The sequence below is a fragment of the Podarcis vaucheri genome (assembly GCF_965113315.1).
Source record: "Podarcis vaucheri genome assembly, chromosome: 2".
NCBI classification, from domain to species: Eukaryota; Metazoa; Chordata; class Lepidosauria; order Squamata; family Lacertidae; genus Podarcis; species Podarcis vaucheri.
In genome coordinates, this window is record NC_138760.1 from 6338841 (window position 1) to 6358487 (window position 19647).

General features: G+C 45.9%; 1 protein-coding gene and 1 long non-coding RNA gene across 9 annotated transcripts in view; one reads left to right on the top strand and one right to left on the bottom strand.

The window, feature by feature from the left end:
• Positions 1-19647, top strand: part of FMNL3 (formin like 3) — a 104068-nt gene that overhangs the window by 50151 nt on the left and 34270 nt on the right. For 7 of the 8 annotated variants that reach the window (XR_014215000.1, XM_082205507.1, XM_082205506.1 and 4 more), the window contains exons 4-8: positions 365-441; positions 10652-10735; positions 12673-12825; positions 15187-15295; positions 15823-15899. Coding sequence is in view for 7 of the 8 variants with exons in the window: in XM_082205507.1 (XP_082061633.1) it covers positions 365-441; positions 10652-10735; positions 12673-12825; positions 15187-15295; positions 15823-15899 (500 nt within the window). In the remaining variant the exon portion in view is untranslated. The remainder of the gene's footprint in view (positions 1-364; positions 442-10651; positions 10736-12672; positions 12826-15186; positions 15296-15822; positions 15900-19647) is intronic. The other variant, XM_082205512.1, reaches the window with a different exon arrangement.
• On the bottom strand, positions 3907-8992 carry LOC309522991. The gene is made up of 3 exons (XR_014215193.1): positions 8977-8992; positions 7134-7310; positions 3907-4363 (listed from the first exon to the last, which is right to left on the bottom strand). It is a non-coding gene; the product is annotated as an uncharacterized lncRNA (long non-coding RNA).

The window sequence follows — 19647 nt, forward strand, 5'->3', positions numbered from 1 at the left end:
CCCTGCAGGTGTTATTGGACTCAAACGTCCATCAGCAACAGCCAGCATGGTCTTTGGTCAGGGGTGATGGGAATTGTAGTCTGGTACAACTGGAAGGTGCCAAGATGGCTACTCCTGGTCTGTGCCATAGTAAGGAATCTCACAGGCCCTCCAGTTCTTGCAGAAGGAGTATTATTTCTATGAAGAACAAGGGGTATAGGAGGATATAAGCAGGGACTGGAATTAAACACAGAGAAGGAGGTACGAAAATAACGGATGCATTTAACCCAATGGTTGATCCTAGCCTCATATGCAGGCTTGATTGTAGATGAGGAAGGTAAATTGCTTGTATCCTGCCAGTAAAGTGTGGTCTTTATGCTTGTAGAAGTTCCGTCGGAGGGTGCAGGAATCCACCAAAGTGCTGAGGGAGCTGGAGATCTCTCTAAGGACCAACCACATTGGGTAAGTCATTGGTGGACCCTTTCTGGGTCTGAGATATTGTTGCTCTAACACGCTCTGCATCATCCTTCTTCAGCCTCGGTGCACACAGTGTTCTGAGGACTGCTCAAGGCTTCTCTTGCCTTAAGGCAGTCACCAGATCCTGCCAACATTACATGGACGTGTGTCTTTGTTTATTGGCTGTTTATTGGCCTTTCCGAAATGTGAGCAACAAGATCCATGTTGGAGGCGAACTAAGCAGTGAGAACTAGAGGCTTCAGTCGACACCCAAGTTATGTGGGACATGAGCCAGCTATTTTTAAACCCATTGAGATCCAATGGCAATGTTTAGCACATGCCCAGATTTCTCCCACTGAAGTCAATGGGATTTTAAAGCACTTAATTTTGAGTGGATCATGCATGCTGTGTGTAGCCGGGGACAGGAGATTTACTGTGTGTGCAAATGGGTTAATAAAGTGGTGCATTTTCCCAACTTGACTTTGTTCTTTCTCTGTTTTCAGTGTGTGTGTGTGTGTGTGTGTGTGTGTGTGTGTGTGAGAGAGAGAGAGAGAGAGAGAGAGAGAATAAGCACCTTCTTAATTTGGGTTATATAATTATGATGGTTTCTATAATTCAAGAAGCTGTATAGGTTTTGGCTAATACGTGAATTCCCAGGTGAAATGCAGCTGCTGAGGAAGAGGTGTGGAGTTTTAGCAGTCTTCTCAACATCAGTTAATTTCTGGAATTTACCCAAGGTGGGGTGATACGGATTAGATAGCTTTAAAATGGGCATTAGACAGATCCATAGAGGTTGAATCTTTTGATGGCTACTAGTCATGATAGTTTCCGTGTGCTGCGCTGGTGCTGGCTCGCCAGCTGCAGCTTCGTCACGCTGGCCACGTGACCCGGAAGTGTCTTCGGACGGCGCCGGCTCACGGCCTCTTGAGCGAGATGAGCACGCAACCCTAGAGTCGGACACAACTGGCCCGTACGGGCCCCAGGGGTACCTTTACCTTTTCTAGTCATGATAGTTATATGGACTCCCCAGATTGGTGGTAGCAGGAGATATGCCACTCAATACCAGTAGCAGGTTGGGAACATTGGACAAAAAAACCCTCTTTTGTAAAATTCCCGGAAGTGCATAAGCTAAGTAAGCTACAGCTTAGGGCCCCAGGTTCTTAAAGGGCCTCCAAAGACATTTTTTAGAAAAACTAAATTTCAAGTTTTACCTAAGTGGTTAAAAAATTAATGGGCTTCTTCCTACATATATGTTTTAATTAGTGTGTTAGCTTTTTGTTGCATCCTAACCTATGTACAGTGGTGCCTCGCAAGACGAAAAGAATCCGTTCTGTGATTCTCTTCGTCTAGCGGTTTTTTCGTCTTGCGAAGCAAGCCCATTGACGGATTAGTGCTATTAGCGGCTTTTAGCGGCTTATCTGCTGATCGGATCGGCTGATAAGCGGCTTAGAAAAAGGGGGGAAGGGAAAAAAACCAGCAGGAACTCGCAAGACATTGTCGTCTTGCGAAGCAAGCCCATAGGAAATTCGTTTTGCGAAGCACCTCCAAAACAGAAAACTCTTTCGTCTAGCGAGTTTTCCGTCTTGCGAGGCATTCGTCTTGCGGAGCACCACTGTATTGGTATATATGCAAATATGAACCTTTATCATTTCTGCTTTCAATGTCCTTTCTGTTGTGTTCTTTGTCTTCTGTTCCAAAACCTTTAAAAAAGAAGTAAATGGGAGGAAGTTAAGAAAGAGGTGGGGACATCTTTTGGTGGTGCTATGGGGCCTCTTAAACCTGACATAGCTTAGGGTTCAACATGTCTGCTGGTTGGCTGCTGTAGGAAGCCGGATGCTTCACTCACTGGCCCCTTGACCTGATCCGTTTGGGCTTTTAATGTCCAGGCTTTCCTAGGAATCAGTCCAACGAAGCAGAAAATGGTCCACCTGGGTGATGGTCCATTTGACAGGCAGGCCAAGAAAAGCAAGAAAAGAAAAAAGGAGGGTGGGTTAGATGAGGACGTTCTTCTTCAACGCTTCCCCTCAGCCTGCTGATAATCCTCTAGCCTGTCTGAGAGGCCCCTATCCTCCCAAAAGTTCCCATGCCTTCTGTTGTGAGCTAGGAAATGCGCCGCTATCGCCCCCTGTCCTGGCTCCAGCTGGAAGGGAAACGCCGGCAAGAGCAGGAAGCCAAACTGTTCCTGTCCTTAGTTTCTGGTCACTGCCGGCCGGGTGGGACTTCCTCAGGGTGGCTGGAGCTGACACGGGGAGGGGTTGCTTAGTCAGCAAGACTGGTCTAGGCCATGAAAGAGCGGCAGTTTGGGTGTGAGAGTCAATAACAAAGAAGGGGGGACTGCTAAATGCTGGGGATGAGAGATTGTGAGTGAGAGCGAAATATTTTGAGGTGTCGTTAGGGTTTTCCATGAAATGGGGATGGTGGCGTCTGCGGATTCGTGGTGGAGAATCATACAACTGTAGTGCCAAAAGAGGCTTCAAGAAGGTTATCTGTTCCAAAGCCTTTCTCCCAGACATTAAAAAAGGCACCTATCCAGCACAAGGTCACAGGTTTTATTATCTTCTAGATTTTAGCAGGCAGTTGACGGAGAGCAAAGGGGGCCAAAGTCTACTGACGCGGAGGAACAAGGAACGTGTTCAGTAAAGTGCACCCGAATATGTGGCTTGATGTATCATAGTATTTTAATATTCTTTTGGAAGCCGCCCAGAGTGGCTGGGGAAACCCAGCCAGATGGGCGGGGTATAAATAATAAATTATTATTATTATTATTATTAGGTCACTTGTTCTGCAAAAGTGCAACTCTGCCTCCCCCAACCTACTGAAAAAGTCATTTGCTAATATTATCTGCAAATTAAACCTTTTCCATGTAGCCCATAATATTAGCAACTGATATTTAGTCATAGACATTGGTAATGACCAGCCATTTATATGAAAGCCAACTCACAATATTCTGTCACAAATGGGTGTGGCCAAGAAATGGAACGGGATGTGTGCTGAATTTTCGCGGGGTTCACTTTTCACATCTTTCTAGAACAGTAGCTTTGCTCAGCGTCCCTCCAGACAGCCTTTTTATTGTGCATTTATGCTGATTCTTATGAATGATATTGTTGGAGTGATTATATATAAGAACCCCTCTTTCACACCTGCAAAAGGTTTTGGGCGGACATTCTACCTTGTTTCCAATCACCACATGTCCCGTGACTTCCTGCTGAAACCCTGCAGTTCTTTTATACCACAAATTGTTGGTTTATTTTTGTTGTGCTTTTGTCGTGCTATAGCACAAGGGTGCCCCTCCAGACAGAAATAATACGATACAATTGGGGAAGTACCACAGAACAACTAATAAAGCAGGATGATGTCTGGAAGGCCCAGTATAAACCCAGCCCTAATGCACCATTATTGTATCAATGCCAGCTCAGACACTCGTTTTTTTTTTAAAAAAAAAAATTATTAATTTTCCAACAAAAGAAATAATACATATAACACCACATTACAACTTTTACAAATTTTCTCTTTTGGACTTCCTCCAGCCTCTCTGACAATCATCCAAATTTAACTTTTTCAAATACACATTTCCTAAATCTGCTATTGCCTTTTAGCATATCTTTACACATTTATTTTTCTTTTTTACAATACTTCTCAAACTTTTACAGAGCTTCTTGAAATGCCACTAGCGTTATTCTCTCGTCGCTTATACATTCCAAATAATCAACAAACTTGCCCCAGTCCTCAATGAACTTTTGATCACGTAGATATCTAATCTTCCCTGTCAGTTTATCAAGTTCTGCATAGTCCATCAGCTTCATTCTCCACTCCTCTAATGTTGGTAATTGTTCCTGTTTCCATTTCTGGGCCAATAATATTCTTGCCGCTGTTACTGCATATTGGAAAAGTTTACAGTCCTTTCTATTTATTTTGTTTCCTATTATACCTAAAAGAAAAGCCTCTGGTTTCTTAACAAATGTATATTTCAACATTTTTTCAATTCATTATATACCAACTCCCAGAAGCTCTTCACTTTCTTACATTCCCGCCACATGTGATAAAATGTACCATCCTTTTCTTTGCATTTCCAACACTTCTTACATGTTTTATACATTTTTGCAAGTTTTACAGGTGTAATATACCATCTATAAATCATTTTCATAACATTTTCCTTTAACGTAGTACATGCAGTAAATTTAATATTTTCATTCCATAATTTTAACCAATCATTGAACTGTATATTGTATCCAAAATCTCTGGCGCATTGTATCATAACTGATTTAACTTCTTCGTCCTTTGTGTGCCATTCCAGCAGTATTTTATGCATTTTATATAAAATTTTATATTCATTATTTAATATTTCTGTTTGGAATTTAGAAACTTTCTCTGCAAAACCATATTCCTTAAATATGGTTTAAGGAATTGGTTTTAAACATTTCATTTATCTGAAAATAATGCAACCAATCATATACATATTCTTTTACTTCTTCATAAGGCTTCATTTTCCATCTCCCCCCTTCTTTAACAATCAAATTTCCATATGTAATCCAGTTCCTTCTCATATTGATTTTTTTAACACTCATAACCTCTAACGGAGATAACCAGGGTGGAGTTTTTAGCTCAAGTAGGTTTTTATACCTATCCCATATTTCTATCAACGATCTTCGGAAGATGTGGTTCTCAAATCCTTTATGAATTTTCTTCTTTTCAGACCATAAGTATGCGTGCCAACCAAATCTGTTATCAAAACCTTCTAAATCTAACAATTCTGTATTTTCTAATGTTATCCATTCCTTTAACCAACAGAGAGATGATGCTTCATAATATAATTTCAAGTCTGGCAGGGCGAAACCTCCTTTTTCTTTAGCATCTGTTAATAATTTAAATTTAATTCTTGGCTTCTTACCCTGCCAGATATACCTTGAAATTACTCTTTGCCATTCTTTAAAAATCACAATCCCCTTGATTATTGGAATTGTCTGAAACAGAAATAACATATTTGGCAGTACGCTTATCTTTATCGTTGAGATCCTTCCCCATAACGATAATTTCATTCGTCCCCACACCTCCAGAACTTTCTTAATTGCCTTCCACACTGGCATATAGTTATTCTGATACAAATCAATATTCTTGGGAGTTATCCAAATACCCAAATATTTCACTTTCTTCACCACTTCTATACCTATTTGTTGTTGCATTCTTCCTATAATATCTTGATCCATGTTCTTAGCAATTATTTTAGTCTTTTTCTTATTCAATATAAACCCTGCCACTTGACCAAATCTCCCCACCTCTGCAAGGATATTTTTTGCACTTTCCGAAGGTTCTTCAACCGTTAAAACCAGATCAGCGGCAAAGGCTTTAACCTTATATTCATTCCGGCCTATTGCAACCCCTTTTATTGCTTCATTTTCCCTTATAGATTTTTTAAAAACTTCCAGGACCACAATAAATAACAATGGCGAAAGTGGACACCCTTGTCTCGTACCTTTAGCTATCCCTATTTCTTCCATAATCACATTATTTACAATTAACTTAGCTTTCTGTTCTGTATAAATTGCCTTTCTCCCATTAAGATAAAGGCAGCTCAGACACTCTTAGTATTGCAGGAGCAGGAATATTAGCCTTAGGCAAGCAACTATCTCTACTCCCTGTGCATCATGCGAGGGTGCTAAGGTTAGGAGCCTCTAATGCAGCGTGTGTGTAATATTGGTCTACCTTTTAAAGGTAAAGGACCCCTGACCGTTAGGTCCAGTCGTGGATCACTCTGGGGTTGCGGCGCTCATCTCGCTTTATTGGCCGAGGGAGCCGGCGTACAGCTTCTGGGTCATGTGGCCAGCATGACTAAGCCGCTTTCTGGTGAAACCAGAGCAGTGCACAGAAACGCCGTTTACCTTCCCGCCAGAGTGGTACCTATTTATCTACTTGCACTTTGATGTGCTTTCAAACTGCTAGGTTGGCAGGAGCAGGGACCGAGCAACGGGAGCTCACCCCGTTGCGAGGTTTCGAACTGCCAGCCTTCTGATTGGCAAGCCCTAGGCTCTGTGGTTTAGACCACAGCGCCACCTGTGTCCTGGCCTGCCTTTTAGGACTGTTTTAAAGATTAATGTGGTGATTAGTGTGTGGATCACTTTGCACGATTAAACAAAGCACCATGTATACCTAATCTATTCTAATTACTACTAGAACCACAAAGGGTTTGTTGTGGAAATTACAAAGATAAACACTGACTGGAACTAAAAGTATGAAATTGTTTGTAAGAGTCATAAGGAATAAATTACAGTGCCTCCTGCAAGTCAGTAAGAAAGGAATGCATCTTTTGTTAAAAGTAGGTATGTGTAAAACTCTTTTTGCTTTATAACAGTGCAAGCATACATGGGAGTTCTTTTTGGGACTATTCCTGATATTCAGCTATTGAAGAGGAACAGGATAAACAAGCCAGCTTATATTCCACATGCAAAATTGCAGAAAGCAGTGAGCAGTGTTGGCTGCACATTACAACAGAATTTTGCACTTACTCAGTGGCGTAGCGTGGGGGGTGCAGGGGGGCTGGCCGCACCGGGCGCAACATCTGGGGGTTAGGGTTAGGGGGCGCAAATCGACGGGTTAGGGGGTGCAAATCCACAGGTTAGGGGGCGCAAATCCACGGGTTAGGGGGCGCAAATTACTTGCCTTGCCCTGGGTGCTGACAACCCACGCTACGCCACTGCACTTACTTTAAAACAAAGAAGGAGCCGGTCCTTAAGCCTGCAAAAAAATGCTTGAGAGTTTGTGGGAAATGTCTGATCAAACTGGCGACAGGAATGATGGTCACAGTGCTGGAGTAGCTGCGGAGGATTGACAGCTGTCATGACATCCAGCTTCAGTGCCATGCCTATCTGTTTGTCCCTCCCCTTGAAGTGGAATAAATTATGCAAAATGAGCATATGTTTTGCATACCGCCACTTGATTTGCATAATCTGTACAGCTGCTGGTTTCAGCTTTTCAAGGAGCAGAACGTGAGCTAACTTGGTACACAACATTGAGGGTGTTGTTGTTTTAAGCTATGACAAGAATATAGTCTGAAAAGCAGCCTGGGTTTGGAGATAGCGTTGCGCTTTTGATGGGAAGAGCCTTTTTTTAGGAATGTGTGATTAGGACTGGGGAGGGACAACAGGGAGAAGAGCAGGCGCTCGGAGCGTGATCCTTGGGGTGAGAATAGGAATGTTGCAAAGCGCACAAGGGAGTCCCTGTGTTCATCTTTGAAATGCCGAGGGGGGAATGTTCTTGCATGCAAACAGCCCTAATCTGCTACAAACAGTCTGCCTGCCCTTGAGAAAAGTCCCTCTGTTTTTCAGGAACTTACTTTTTCTTTCCCGTAAGCAGCGCAGCCTTGCCTATTCAACCCAGTAATCCTTCTGGAGGGAGGGAGGCAGTTCCAGAAGCGCAACCCAGTATGGGCATATTCTAGAACAGTAGTGACATATGCAAACATCAGAGAGTCATGGGTCACTCGCTTCAGGCATCTGGAGCTATGTTTTCCCTGCAGGCAGCCATGGCGTGGCGCCTCTTTTGCTCCTGTTTCTCCCCACGCAACACAGAGGAGACTGGATTGTGTGGGTCCAACAGTACATTCAACACTACTCCTGTTTAGCCATTTGGTCCTTCCTAAGCCTGTGATATTCTCTCTCTCTCTCTCTCTCTCTCTTTGTCCCAGCATATGCACACGTGAAACTTCCTTAATCTTGTTCGACAATTGGTCCATCTACCACAGCGTTATCTACTGGCAATAGGAATCCAGAACTTAGGGAGATAAGTCCTTCCCAGTGGCGTAGCGTGGGGGGTGCAGGGGGGGCCGGCCGCACCGGGCGCAACATCTGGGCGCAAATCCACAGGTTAGGGGGCGCAAATCCACGGGTTAGGGGGCGCAAATTACTTGCCTTGCCCCGGGTGCTGACAACCCACGCTACGCCACTGGTCCTTCCTGAGAGATTTTCAACTTTTTGATCGTCACCCTGCAAAACGTGTTCTCTGCCATGGACCTACGGTCAGAGAATACAGGCATGCCTGCTCATAAGCACATAAAAGCATGCGCACCAACTCAGTTTCCTTTTATGCATACGCCCACGATCTCCTTTCCTGTATTAGAGCGTGGCTAGGATTGGATTTGCCTTGGGCAGCTTTTGCTCCCACCTCTGTGCCCTTTAACCTCCAGCGTTGAGGGCCCTAAAATAGCAGCCACTGGAGTCAGACAGGAAACACACAGGGGTGGAGGCTGGAGTTCAGACAGGCAGGAAATGGGCGGGAGTGTTGCTCCCCTGTCCCTCAGAGAAAGAAAGAGAGAAAGAGAGGGAATGAACATATGCATAGTTCCAGTATCCAGATGATTGATGGACGAAATCACATTCAACCACGGCTACTTCTGGAAATAACATACACTGAACAACCAGCCTCCAAATAGATGGATGCACCCTCCTTCATATTCCAGAGTTGGCACACCTACACACAGAGAGAAACAAAGCCACAGATACACAACCACACACGCACTTCTATACTGTATTCCTTTATTTCATACTCCACCTGGTTCAGTCCGATCCCTTGATGTAGGTTGGGATCATATTCGTACCTTCATGTTCCTCCACAACTTGCACCAGAGTGAGAAGGATGGAGAGAGACATCCCTAGCGAATGTCAAAGGGACTGCGAGGCTCTGAGCGAAACCCTGCCCCGCGTCAAAAGATAACGCCCTGCCAGTTGCTTTCTTTATCGGCAGCTGGGGATGCTGCAATCTCCCCACAACACACATTGGGTGGGCCATGGCTGGCTTCCTTCTGAGTTTTATCATGTTCATCTGTCTCCTTTGAACCCCCTCCAGTCTGTCCCTGCTGCAAAGGCACAGGGCCCCCAGACTGAATGAACACAATTCTGTAAATGAGCTGAACTTGATCTGTGTTATACAGAGTGAGGGAACTGTTGATGTCTTGTGTCTAGTAGCCTTAGCTCTGTTTAAGGCTTGGAGGCAGGCAGTGGCGTAGCGTGGGGGTGCAGGGGGGGGGCGGCCGCACCGGGCGCAACATCTGGGGGTTAGGGTTAGGGTGCGCAAATCCACGGGTTAGGGGGTGCAAATCCACGAGTTAGGGGGCGCAAATCCACGGGTTAGGGGGCGCAAATTACTTGCCTTGCCCTGGGTGCTGACAACCCACGCTACGCCACTGGAGGCAGGCAGTAGTCTGGGAGAGACATTGCTTGCATCCTATCATGTTCTGTCTGTCTGTCTGTCTGTCTGTCTGTCTGTCTTTTGCCACTCTACCAAATCTGGCCAAACAGGTTTGTTCAGGTTCTAGAAACATCATAACCCTCACCCTTTCTGCAGAACCTGATTAGAGCAGGTGAAAGCATCCACAACAAAGAGAGACCTTTCTTTGACATCATCTTAAACTATTTTGGAGGTGTTGTCTGTCTCTAGCCTTTATGAGCTTGATGCAGCTCCAAGCTTGCCTTTTTGGATTGCTTCTTAAAAACAACAATAAAAACAAAACCACTTCTTCCATAAAGCCTTTCTTCCTGGACCACCCTCACCACTTCTGCACCGTCTTTACCACCACATCCTTTCAACTCTTTTCCTTTTCAGTTTCCCCTTTCTTCTATTATCTTCCTTCAGATTTGTTCTGAGTTTACTTTGGGGCTAAGTAAGGCAGTGTGCACTGGGTTTAGTGATTTGCAAGCTGATTTGTTACTGATATTTTGACCTGTCCTGCATTCTGTGTTTTAATTGTGATATTTATAATGTTTATGGTTTTATTTTCTTTGTACGCTGCCCTGTTCAGTTTACTGGAGGGTGATCTAGAGACAGCTTTAAAATGAATACACATTCAGTGGCAATTACTTCTTAGTCAGTGTGTCTACAGTAGCATCCTTAGCCACCCATCAAATGGGTCATATTCAACGTAGCATGAACCAAAATGTTCCATCAGCACAATCATTTCTGCTTGAGCACAGAATGCTCTCCCCCTCCCCTCCATGTCCCCTAAATCCGTTCCAGGCCCCCCCCTCCCCAACCCTCCAAAGCAGATTTGGGGGTGGTACTGTAGAAGGAAGGGGGAATCTCATGGCAATAACGTAATCTTTGCTAGTGCAACTATTTAAGTGAAAATCACATGACGGTATGATGGATAATGGATTGCAAGTCAACTTCTGCAAGTCAACGTGAGCTGCCTTTGGGTAATAAAGCCCCGTTTTGGGTTTTTCTTTTGCAGGTGGGTGCGCGAGTTTCTCAATGACGAAAACAAAGGCCTGGATGTGCTGGTGGATTATCTCTCCTTTGCTCAGTGTGCGGTGATGTAAGTGTCTGCATTTCCTTTGAGGTGCCCCTGAATCTTCCTGCCTCTTTGTATCACTATTGGACTTTGAAGGCAGGTTGCTGGGCATCGCGAGTGGGGAGAGTCCTTCAGGCTTCCCATAGACTCTGTGTTACAACAGGATGCTTGGCTACATGGATCGTTGGCCTGATCCAAAAAAAGTTTTTATTATGTTCTTATGAAACACATTTGTAGACAAAATCAGTCCAGAAGGATAATTAGCTACCTGGTTTTTTGGTTTTTAATCAGTCTTGGGGCCTATTCATATTCTCATTCAGAGTCCCAGGCAGGCAGAATAATGTTGCTGAATTCAACATTTTCCATCTGGAACATCTTTAGCTGGCAACCATCTGCTGCAATGGCTTCCCGGCTTCCCTTTTTCAACTTTTGTGATAGTCATCACCTTGGGGTATTTATTAGGGGCATAAATCTGCTTGCTAGTTGATTAATCATCTGGCCTTTCAGTGATGAACTGGTTATGCTAAAACTAATTCAAATATTATGAAAACCTCAGTTCAGGTGCCTTTCCGAGAAGAAGCGAGACAAATTTGCATCAGTGTCTCTGGGCAAGTTCAGGTGGCAGATGGTTGGGGTCACGCTGGCACTGAAGTCAGGGCACTGCTGAAAAGGCCCTCTCATTGGCCCCCACACCACCCGTTCTTGGTGTCCCCGAGGAAGATTTTTACAGTTTGAGGCAGGCTCACATGGAAAGAGATACACCTGAAGGCACTTTGATCCCAAGCCATTTAGAGGTGCAAAACAAGGGCAGGTAACCTCTTTCAGCCCAAGGGCCACATTTCCTTCTGGGCAACCTTTTGAGGGCCACATGCCAGGGGTGGGGCCAGAGGCAAAAGTAAGCAGAGCAATGAGACTCTGTACAGCAGGCTAGTTTCTGCACACATGCTTTAGCCTCTATATAAGCAAGCTAGAGGCATCACACCCCCCTAGCCTATCAAAAACACCCAGAAGAGGGTGCAAAACAGGGAGCATATGGCTGGAGAAGGTGTATGACCTGGAGAGAGAGATTTGGAGGACCGCATTCGACCCCTGAACCATAAGGTCCCCACCTGTGCTGTAAAGGTTAAGGCCAGTATTTCAAACTGGGATCTTTAAATGGACCAGGAGGCCAGTGTAGTTGCTTTAAAACTCTTCACCGAGATGCAAAGAGCAGCATGGGAGCGACTTGTGAGTCAGTGCCCTGCTGAGCATCCAGTCCCCCTTTTCACAAGGGAATTGCTTTGGCAGCAACCAGCTCTGAAGGTCTATCCTTAATCATAGTATTGTAGAGATGGAGGGGGCTGCGAGGGTCATCTAGTCCCACTCCCTGCATTGCAGGAATCTTTTTGCCCAAACCACAACCCTGAGATTAAGAGTTCTCATGCTTTACCAGCTGAGCTATCTGTGACTCCTTCCAGGATTCAGTGGACACAGCTCTAGTAGCTCCCAGGAAGCAAGCTGGTGTGTGCAGCACCTGCTCTAATGTAGACACCTGACTGCCAGGTGGTTCACTTCTAATGTAAAGCCAGCCTGTAGCACAGTGCAGATTGGCCTGTATGCTGTGAGCACACATCTGATGCAATGCTAGCCTGGGAATTTGTCATAGGGCAGGCCCAGCCTTAAAAAAACATATCTGCCTGCCTGCCTGCCTGCCTGCCTGTGTGTATGTATATATATGCCTTGTACCTGGTTTTCTTTGTGCTCAGATCCTGCTTACGCAGGGGGAGATTTGAGCCTATGCCTTGTCGCATGCCAAGCTGCTGGGCTTGTGGCCTGTTGGGAGGAGCCCCCGTGAATCCAGAGCTTGAGCGCTCGATGCAGCTTTTGTTCTCGAACGTCTCTCTCTCTCTGTGTGTACGGCTGGGGGGTGTCTGTGTGTCTGTGGGCATAGGTATGGTGTGTGATCCCTCTCTGCCCTCCAGGTTTGATTTTGAGGGCCTGGAAAGTGGTGAGGATGGAGCGCTGGAAAAGCTGAAATCCTGGAGCAGGTCCATAGAGGATCTGCAGCACCCCAGCACCCTGTCTGCACCCTACGCCAACAGCCTTGCTCGCTCTGCGCGCCAGTCTGCCCTCCGGTATGTACCTCTGCCCTGCTGCGCCTTCTGGTGTGTAGCCTTCTGAGCTCTGCCGTTGGTCGTAATAATAAGCCCCCTCCCTGCTTTCTGCCCTCCAGGGGATGCCGTGTGCTGATCTCTTCTCCCCACTCCCATCCTTCCCCCCTGATGCTCCTCTGGCGGTAGCTGGCCATGTCTCCTCTCTGCTCCAGGCCTTCTCTTTTGCCATGCTCTGTTTGCCTGTCTTTGCTGGGTCTCCTGTTCTCTCTCTTTCTCTGTCCTTCTCACCTAGGTAAGTATTTCTGCACTGGGCTGCTGCGCGAGGAATTCTGTGCACAGTCCCCGGGCTGGACAGTTGCCTAGGTGCATGAGGATGTGTGCGGGAACGCAGAGGGGGCCCCTGCAGTCCACACCCAGGGCTGGTGGCCTGGTGGCAAGCAGGTGGCCAAGCAGCCATTGGGGACGGGTGATCCATGAGCAAGGTCCAAGACTCCTGGTACCTCGCAGTCCAGAGGTTCCTGTCCTGGGAATTGACATGGTTCAGACTCCAACTTAGTCACAGGCCCATTGGCTGACTTTGGAAAAGCTCCTCCTCTCTCAGACTCTGATTCCCATCTGTAAAATGGAAAGAAAAACAGTTTTACCTCGCAGGGCTATTGCTCCTGACAATTTTAACTGTATGCCTGTTGATTCTTGATAATAGTAGGCATTCGGTACTTTGAGGTGGCTGGATATCCTTGCAGGTCCAGCAGAGAAATTCTGTGGTGTCTTTGTTTATTATTTGTTTCATAAAAAATTACATACCACTTGATTGTAAAAACAAACGATCACCCAACCACAACCTCAAAGCAGTTTACACATTGAGGCAGCTATTGAGCAACAAGGGCTGCTGAAAGATTATTATCATTTTCCCCCTTCAAAGAGTGATGGGTGGTTTGAAAGAAGTATTGCTGTTTGTGGTATATACATTCATCCTGCTATATTGACTGGTTAAACAGGTTTGGGAGGCTTTTGTGTTTACCCAAATCCTGCAAAACATAGTTGACCAAGATAAGAAACAGAACACGTTGAAACAATGCCTTTTTTTGTATCATTTCCAACTCTTTGCCTCTAGCCTAAGAAATATTAAACCAAGTTTAGAGGGTACTCCAGGGAATCAGGAGACAGGATGCCTAAATGGTACCCGTGGGTTGGGTGGACTCCTTTTCTTACTTAGTTTGGTCATCTGGTTCCCTTTCCAACTCATGTCTTTAAAAATGGGGAGCTTTAAAAATGGGTGGGCGAATCTGCATAATACCTGTGGGAACTCCATCTTGGATGAGGGTCGTGGCTGCGAAGGGATCAGTGTCTCCCCATACTGTCCTGGAGAGACATGGCAGATATATATGCTGAGCCCCAAACTCAGCCAAAGGCTCAAATCAGGCCATACATACCGTATTTTTCGCTCTATAGGACGCACCCAACCATAGGACGCACCTTGTTTTAGAGGGGGAGAACAAGAAAAAAAAATCTCCCTCTCTCTGCGCAGCGCCCCTTCAGTGAAGCGGCAGGAGAAACGGAGCCCCTTCCATTTCTCCTCCCGCTTCGCTGAAGGGGTGCTGTGCCTTAGCTGAAGGGGCACCTAGCCTTCAGCGATAGCAACGCGAAGCCTCCGGAATGCAGTGGGAGCACTCCCACTGTGCTTCGGAGGCTTTGCGTTGCTATCGCTGAAGCCAAAGAGCCTGCATTTGCTCCACAAGACGCACACACATTTCCCCTTAATTTTTGGAGGGGGAAATGTGCGTCTTATAGAGCGAAAAATATGGTACTTTCCCTCCTTGATCATTGAGCTTTTCGGCCCTTGTGTTCTTTCTGTGTCTCAAGCACCTAGAGAGTATTCCAGATTTTTTACAAGAAACTTCTTTATTCCTTTTGGAAAACCCCATTTTAATCCCCAGTGTATTTACAATATTTTTGCTTCATGTTTTTGGGAACTGTATAATTTTTTTTTTAAGCAGCATGACTTTAATTTCTCCTTGTTTCAGCAAATAAAAGCTGAATGTCCTATCTCTTGAGGGGTGTTTGTGCATGTGTTGAAAGCTAAAGCTGACAACAGTGGTCTCCTGGAACTTAGCTTTTAAGTAGATTAGCAAAACCCCTGAGTTGATCTTAGACTCCAAATGAGCGGTAGCCATTCAGCCTTTCTTTTGCCAGCGAGAAACCCACATCTTGGGCAAACCTTCTGACAGAAGCTGGTGGTTCTAATTACAGCTCTCCCTTCCTGTTCTTAGCTGTGGCCGTGACCTCATCACTGGCATGGGGCAAACATTTTTTGAGCCTCACTGCTTTTTCTGTGTGTGTGTGTGTATGAGTGTGCTAAATGTAAGACTCTCTTTTTGCCAGATACACCACCCTTCCCAGCAGGAAAGCCCTGAAGAACTCACGGCTGGTTAGCCAGAAGGATGACGTCCACGTTTGCATCCTGTGCTTACGAGCCATTATGAACTACCAGGTAATGCTGGCAGGATCCTTCTTATTCTTCCTATTGCCTGCCTCTAGCTAGGATCAGGGATGCCTGTTGGCTGCAAGTCTAAACCCAACATTTCATGAGTGGGGAAAACTGAATTCTACCCTAGCAGAGTAAAATAAATCAAAATGTGTGCTTGTACTTATTTATTTACATTTGTAGCCTGGCTCTATCTAAAGGGCCTGGGATGGGTTGTGGGAGTTGGAAACAAGTGCAGACGATTGGGCACATAAGACATGTGTGTGTGTGTGTGTGCAATAAATCTGAGCCAAAAGAACTTTTTTGAGGGGCAGGAGGGAGGCATGAACCCCTTTGTTATTGTGTGATGTGCGATATTCCTTTGAAAACACACCATTTATTTATTTTTAGTAATGCCAGTTTCCTAGATGATTTGCACTATATAATGACTCCAGGCTGTGCCTGGGCTGCTAAATCAACAGTTTCGCTGAGGTTTCACTGGTTCTTTCTACTCCTAATACTTCTATGCATTTCTTCCCCTTTTTGCATGTCAGTATGGATTCAATCTGGTCATGTCTCATCCTCACGCTGTCAATGAGATTGCCCTCAGCTTGAACAATAAGAACCCCAGGTAAGGCGGCTGGGTGCTCAGCTGCGCCCTGTGGAAACGTGGATAACTTACCCTCTGTAGGTGGACTAATGTGGCTCCCTTTGTTTGGCTCTTGGTGTGTTTAAAAATGCCAGGTCCTGCTTGCCTTACAACCAGCGTCAAGTCTCTTCAGCTGTCCGTTGGGCTTCTACCAGTAAGGGGTTTTAGTTGTGTGATGGGACTAAGAAATTCACATCCATGGAGAACTGCTGTCCTCAAAACTCTTCATAAAGAAGTCAAGGCTGGTGTCACAGGGTGCTCCTCAGCCAAAGGAAAGCACATGGCAGATAGTTAACTCTTCATTGACAAAAGCGGACGCTGAGAATAGTTTCTATGACTCTGAATACTTACACATACCAGTCTAGCGTCGAGGCTGCTATTCCCAGCTCTGTGCTCTATAGAGCAGTTGCAGCAACAGGGCACCACTCCCCCTTCACCTTTTTATGGATTTCCCCCCCTCCTGGTTCTGGGAGACAGTGGTGCAGGAGCGGGTGGGGAAGCCCCCAACCCTTCACTTGCCTCTCCTGCCGCTCCCTCTTTTTCTTCAAACCCATCCTGTGCTCCACCCTCGAGCTCTGAAGCTGTCATGGACTGGCTTAGCACAAGAGGAGTGGTGGGAGGCACCAGTTGGGGAACCCCCAAGGGAACCCGCAAGGGAAGAAGGCTCAGAGCCAGGGGTTTGGTGGTGAGACAACAGAAGCTTCCTCTGCCTCTGCCTCTTGCCTCCTGGCAAGTAGAGGTCCCCACAAATCACTACTCTCCCACAAATCCCTTCCCCTGGTGCACACGAGTCAGCGTCCTTCTGGTCCTTGACAGCTGGAGACAGACACTTGTTCTTAAGTGAGCTGAAAGTGACTTGAGAGAACCATCACTTTCCATGAGGCCCTCCAGACAGATTGACATTTGTTGTTGCATGTCATTGATGCAGTACTAGTGCGCCAGGGCTAGATTTATACTGGATCATCCACACATCATTCCGCCTTTTTAGATGTCCTCTGATGCTTCCCCAGTGTTAATGCCCCACACTCCTACACTGCAGTGCGACAAAAGTGGGGGTCCTCTAAGAAAGAGAGCATTTGTGTTATGAAATGTTACAGGATTTCAGCAGGAAATTAGGGGAGACGCACTGATTGGAAAGGAAGCAGTAGAGCCACCCTTAAACATTTGCTGGCACAAACAGTATTGAAAACAGGATCGTGTATAACTGCCCCAAGACCAACATGAGCACAAATCATAACAGATGCACAATAAAAAGGATGTCTGGAGGGGTCTGTGGTGTGTGTGTGTTTATGATACCATGGATCCCTCCCTATATTGCCTCTGGTCAAACAGGTTTTGCAGTTTTTTGAAATGCTTCGTGAAACCCTGCAAAACCTGTTTAGCCAACATGGAAGTGGAATGAGTTCACACGCTATTAGCAGCCGTCCCTCCTTCAAACTGCCATCGGCTCTGAAAAACGAAACGAAACAATGGCCTGCCTCCAGCTAGTGAAACTGATTTCGAGCAGGTTTTAATTTGCAGAACAGATGTGCACTTGGACCACTTTCCCCTGTTTCCTCATATTGTTTGGCCTAACCGAAATCTCTGTGCACAGCCAGAAAAACTGTCTGGGCCATGTTGTTGATATAAAGTGCATTGATCATCTGCGCTTCCCAGGCCTTCCATTGCAAAGTTGCTGGTTTACATCTTGTGTTGACTTATCACATATCCCGTCCTGGCACTATATGATGAATGGGCACATATACAGAGGGAAGCAAGCTCATGAGTGAACCATGTCCCTGGGGGTCTTTTGGTATGCTCTGCAAAGTAATGTTTACAATATGAACTGCAAAATATAATTATATACAATATTTCTTCTTCTTGCATAGATGTTATAAGTTTGCACTTTTTTATTGCCTCCCCTTGCCCTAACCATATTAATTCAGCATTTGAATGCGCAGTCCAGTTAGGAAACTCCCTGCTGGGCTCAGTCTAATGACCAGTCTTGCCCAGTGTTCTGTATTTGATAGCAGCCAAGGAGACTTGGGCTTTTTTTAAAAAAGCCTTCACAATACTTCATCAGGATTTTAGTGTGCATTTCCCCCCTAGGCACACGTTTGCATGCAATTTTGCTGAACATGCACACTTTTGCAAACAATTTCCCCTGAATACAATGCATTTTTGTATACCACTACACCATCTCAGCTCTCCAGAAATTAGAACAGACACCGGGTTTTTTATGACGGAAAGTGGCTTATGCCAAATCAGAACATCGGTGCATCTAGCTCAGTACTGCTGACACTGGGTGGCAGGTTTCGGGCAGAAGTCTTTCCTCAGTCCTACCAGGAGACACCAGGCATTGAACTTGGCACCTTCTGTGTGCAAAGTAATGGTCATTCCTCATTACATCTGGGCAAATCAAAGTCAGCCAGTGTCATCCATGTGGGCAAAGTGAAAGAGAAGGTACCTTTTAATAGCTGCGCCTTTTAATAATTGTGTAGAATATGGAATTTCAGCAGGTATAGTTTGCATGAAAACCAATGGGAAGCACTGCTTAACCAAGAAGGCAGTGGGGCCTGAGGAGCAAACCAGATACACTGTTGTTCAGATAAAGTTCTGCAAACTGCCCTTTAATTGGTAAACTGAGAATGCCATGGAGATAAAAAGAAAAACAAGCCCTTTCTCACTTGAAAGCTGCTGTTAAAGTGGCAGGATCATGCCAGACATGGGTGTAAAATATTGAACTAACTGACCAATTGCATCACAGATAACTCGGTTCTGCTCCCCTGACATAAAGCCTGCTCCCCGTAAAATAAATCCTGGCTCTGCCCATGATGCCAGATATATGTGGAGTCACTCTACCCTAGCAGAAAGGTATGCCCTAGAGGCATAGCTGTCAACTTACATATTTGAAAATAAGTGACCAGCAGCCTCGAAATAAGGGATCAGCAGCCAAAATAAGGGATTTTCCGGGCACAGGTATGTTCAACTTCTGAGCCCCTCCGAGCCAAAGGCAGAAAGCCCAGCCAGCAGCCAAACAAAGCCTCAAGCGGTGGTTCCCACAGCGCAGCAACCCAGCAAAGGGGATGCAGCAAGGAAAACCACCATCATCTCTCCGCTGGGAAGCGCTGAGCAAAGGCGAGTCCCCAGGCAACGTGGCTGATTTGATCGGCACAAAGCATGCAAGCTCCACCCCCCAGTCGTTCTTTGACTCCTTATTGGGTGAGCAACGCAGCCAAGCAACACAGTTGGGGCCTCCCTCCTCCCTGGCCAGCAGGGAGGGAGGGAGAGGAGCTGCTTCCTTTGAAACCTGGGAAATTTAAGGGACATCATCAATAAGGGACAGCAGCGGGACACGGCGCTGGGATAAGGGAGTTTCCCGCCAAATAAGGGACAGTTGACAGCTATGCCTAGAGGGGAACCTCCTGTTTACCTAGCATTAGTTGCCGCACCAATGGATGTGTTCAGGTGGAAACCAGAAATGATCAAAGTGCACTAGGAGCAGGGGCAAAGCTGAACACCTGCTGATCACAAAACCTACACCTGTGTTGCAAAACTGGAATAGACAGCAGTTTGTTGGAAGCAAGGCCCCATGACTGGAAAGCCTCAACTTTGAATGATGGGGTAGCCAGTTTGGTACCCTGCAGGTGTTCCTGGACTTCAGTTCCCACCAGCCGCAGCCAGCATGGCCTGTGGTTGGAGATGATGGGAGTTGTAGTCCAATGACACCTGGAGGTCACTACATTGGCTG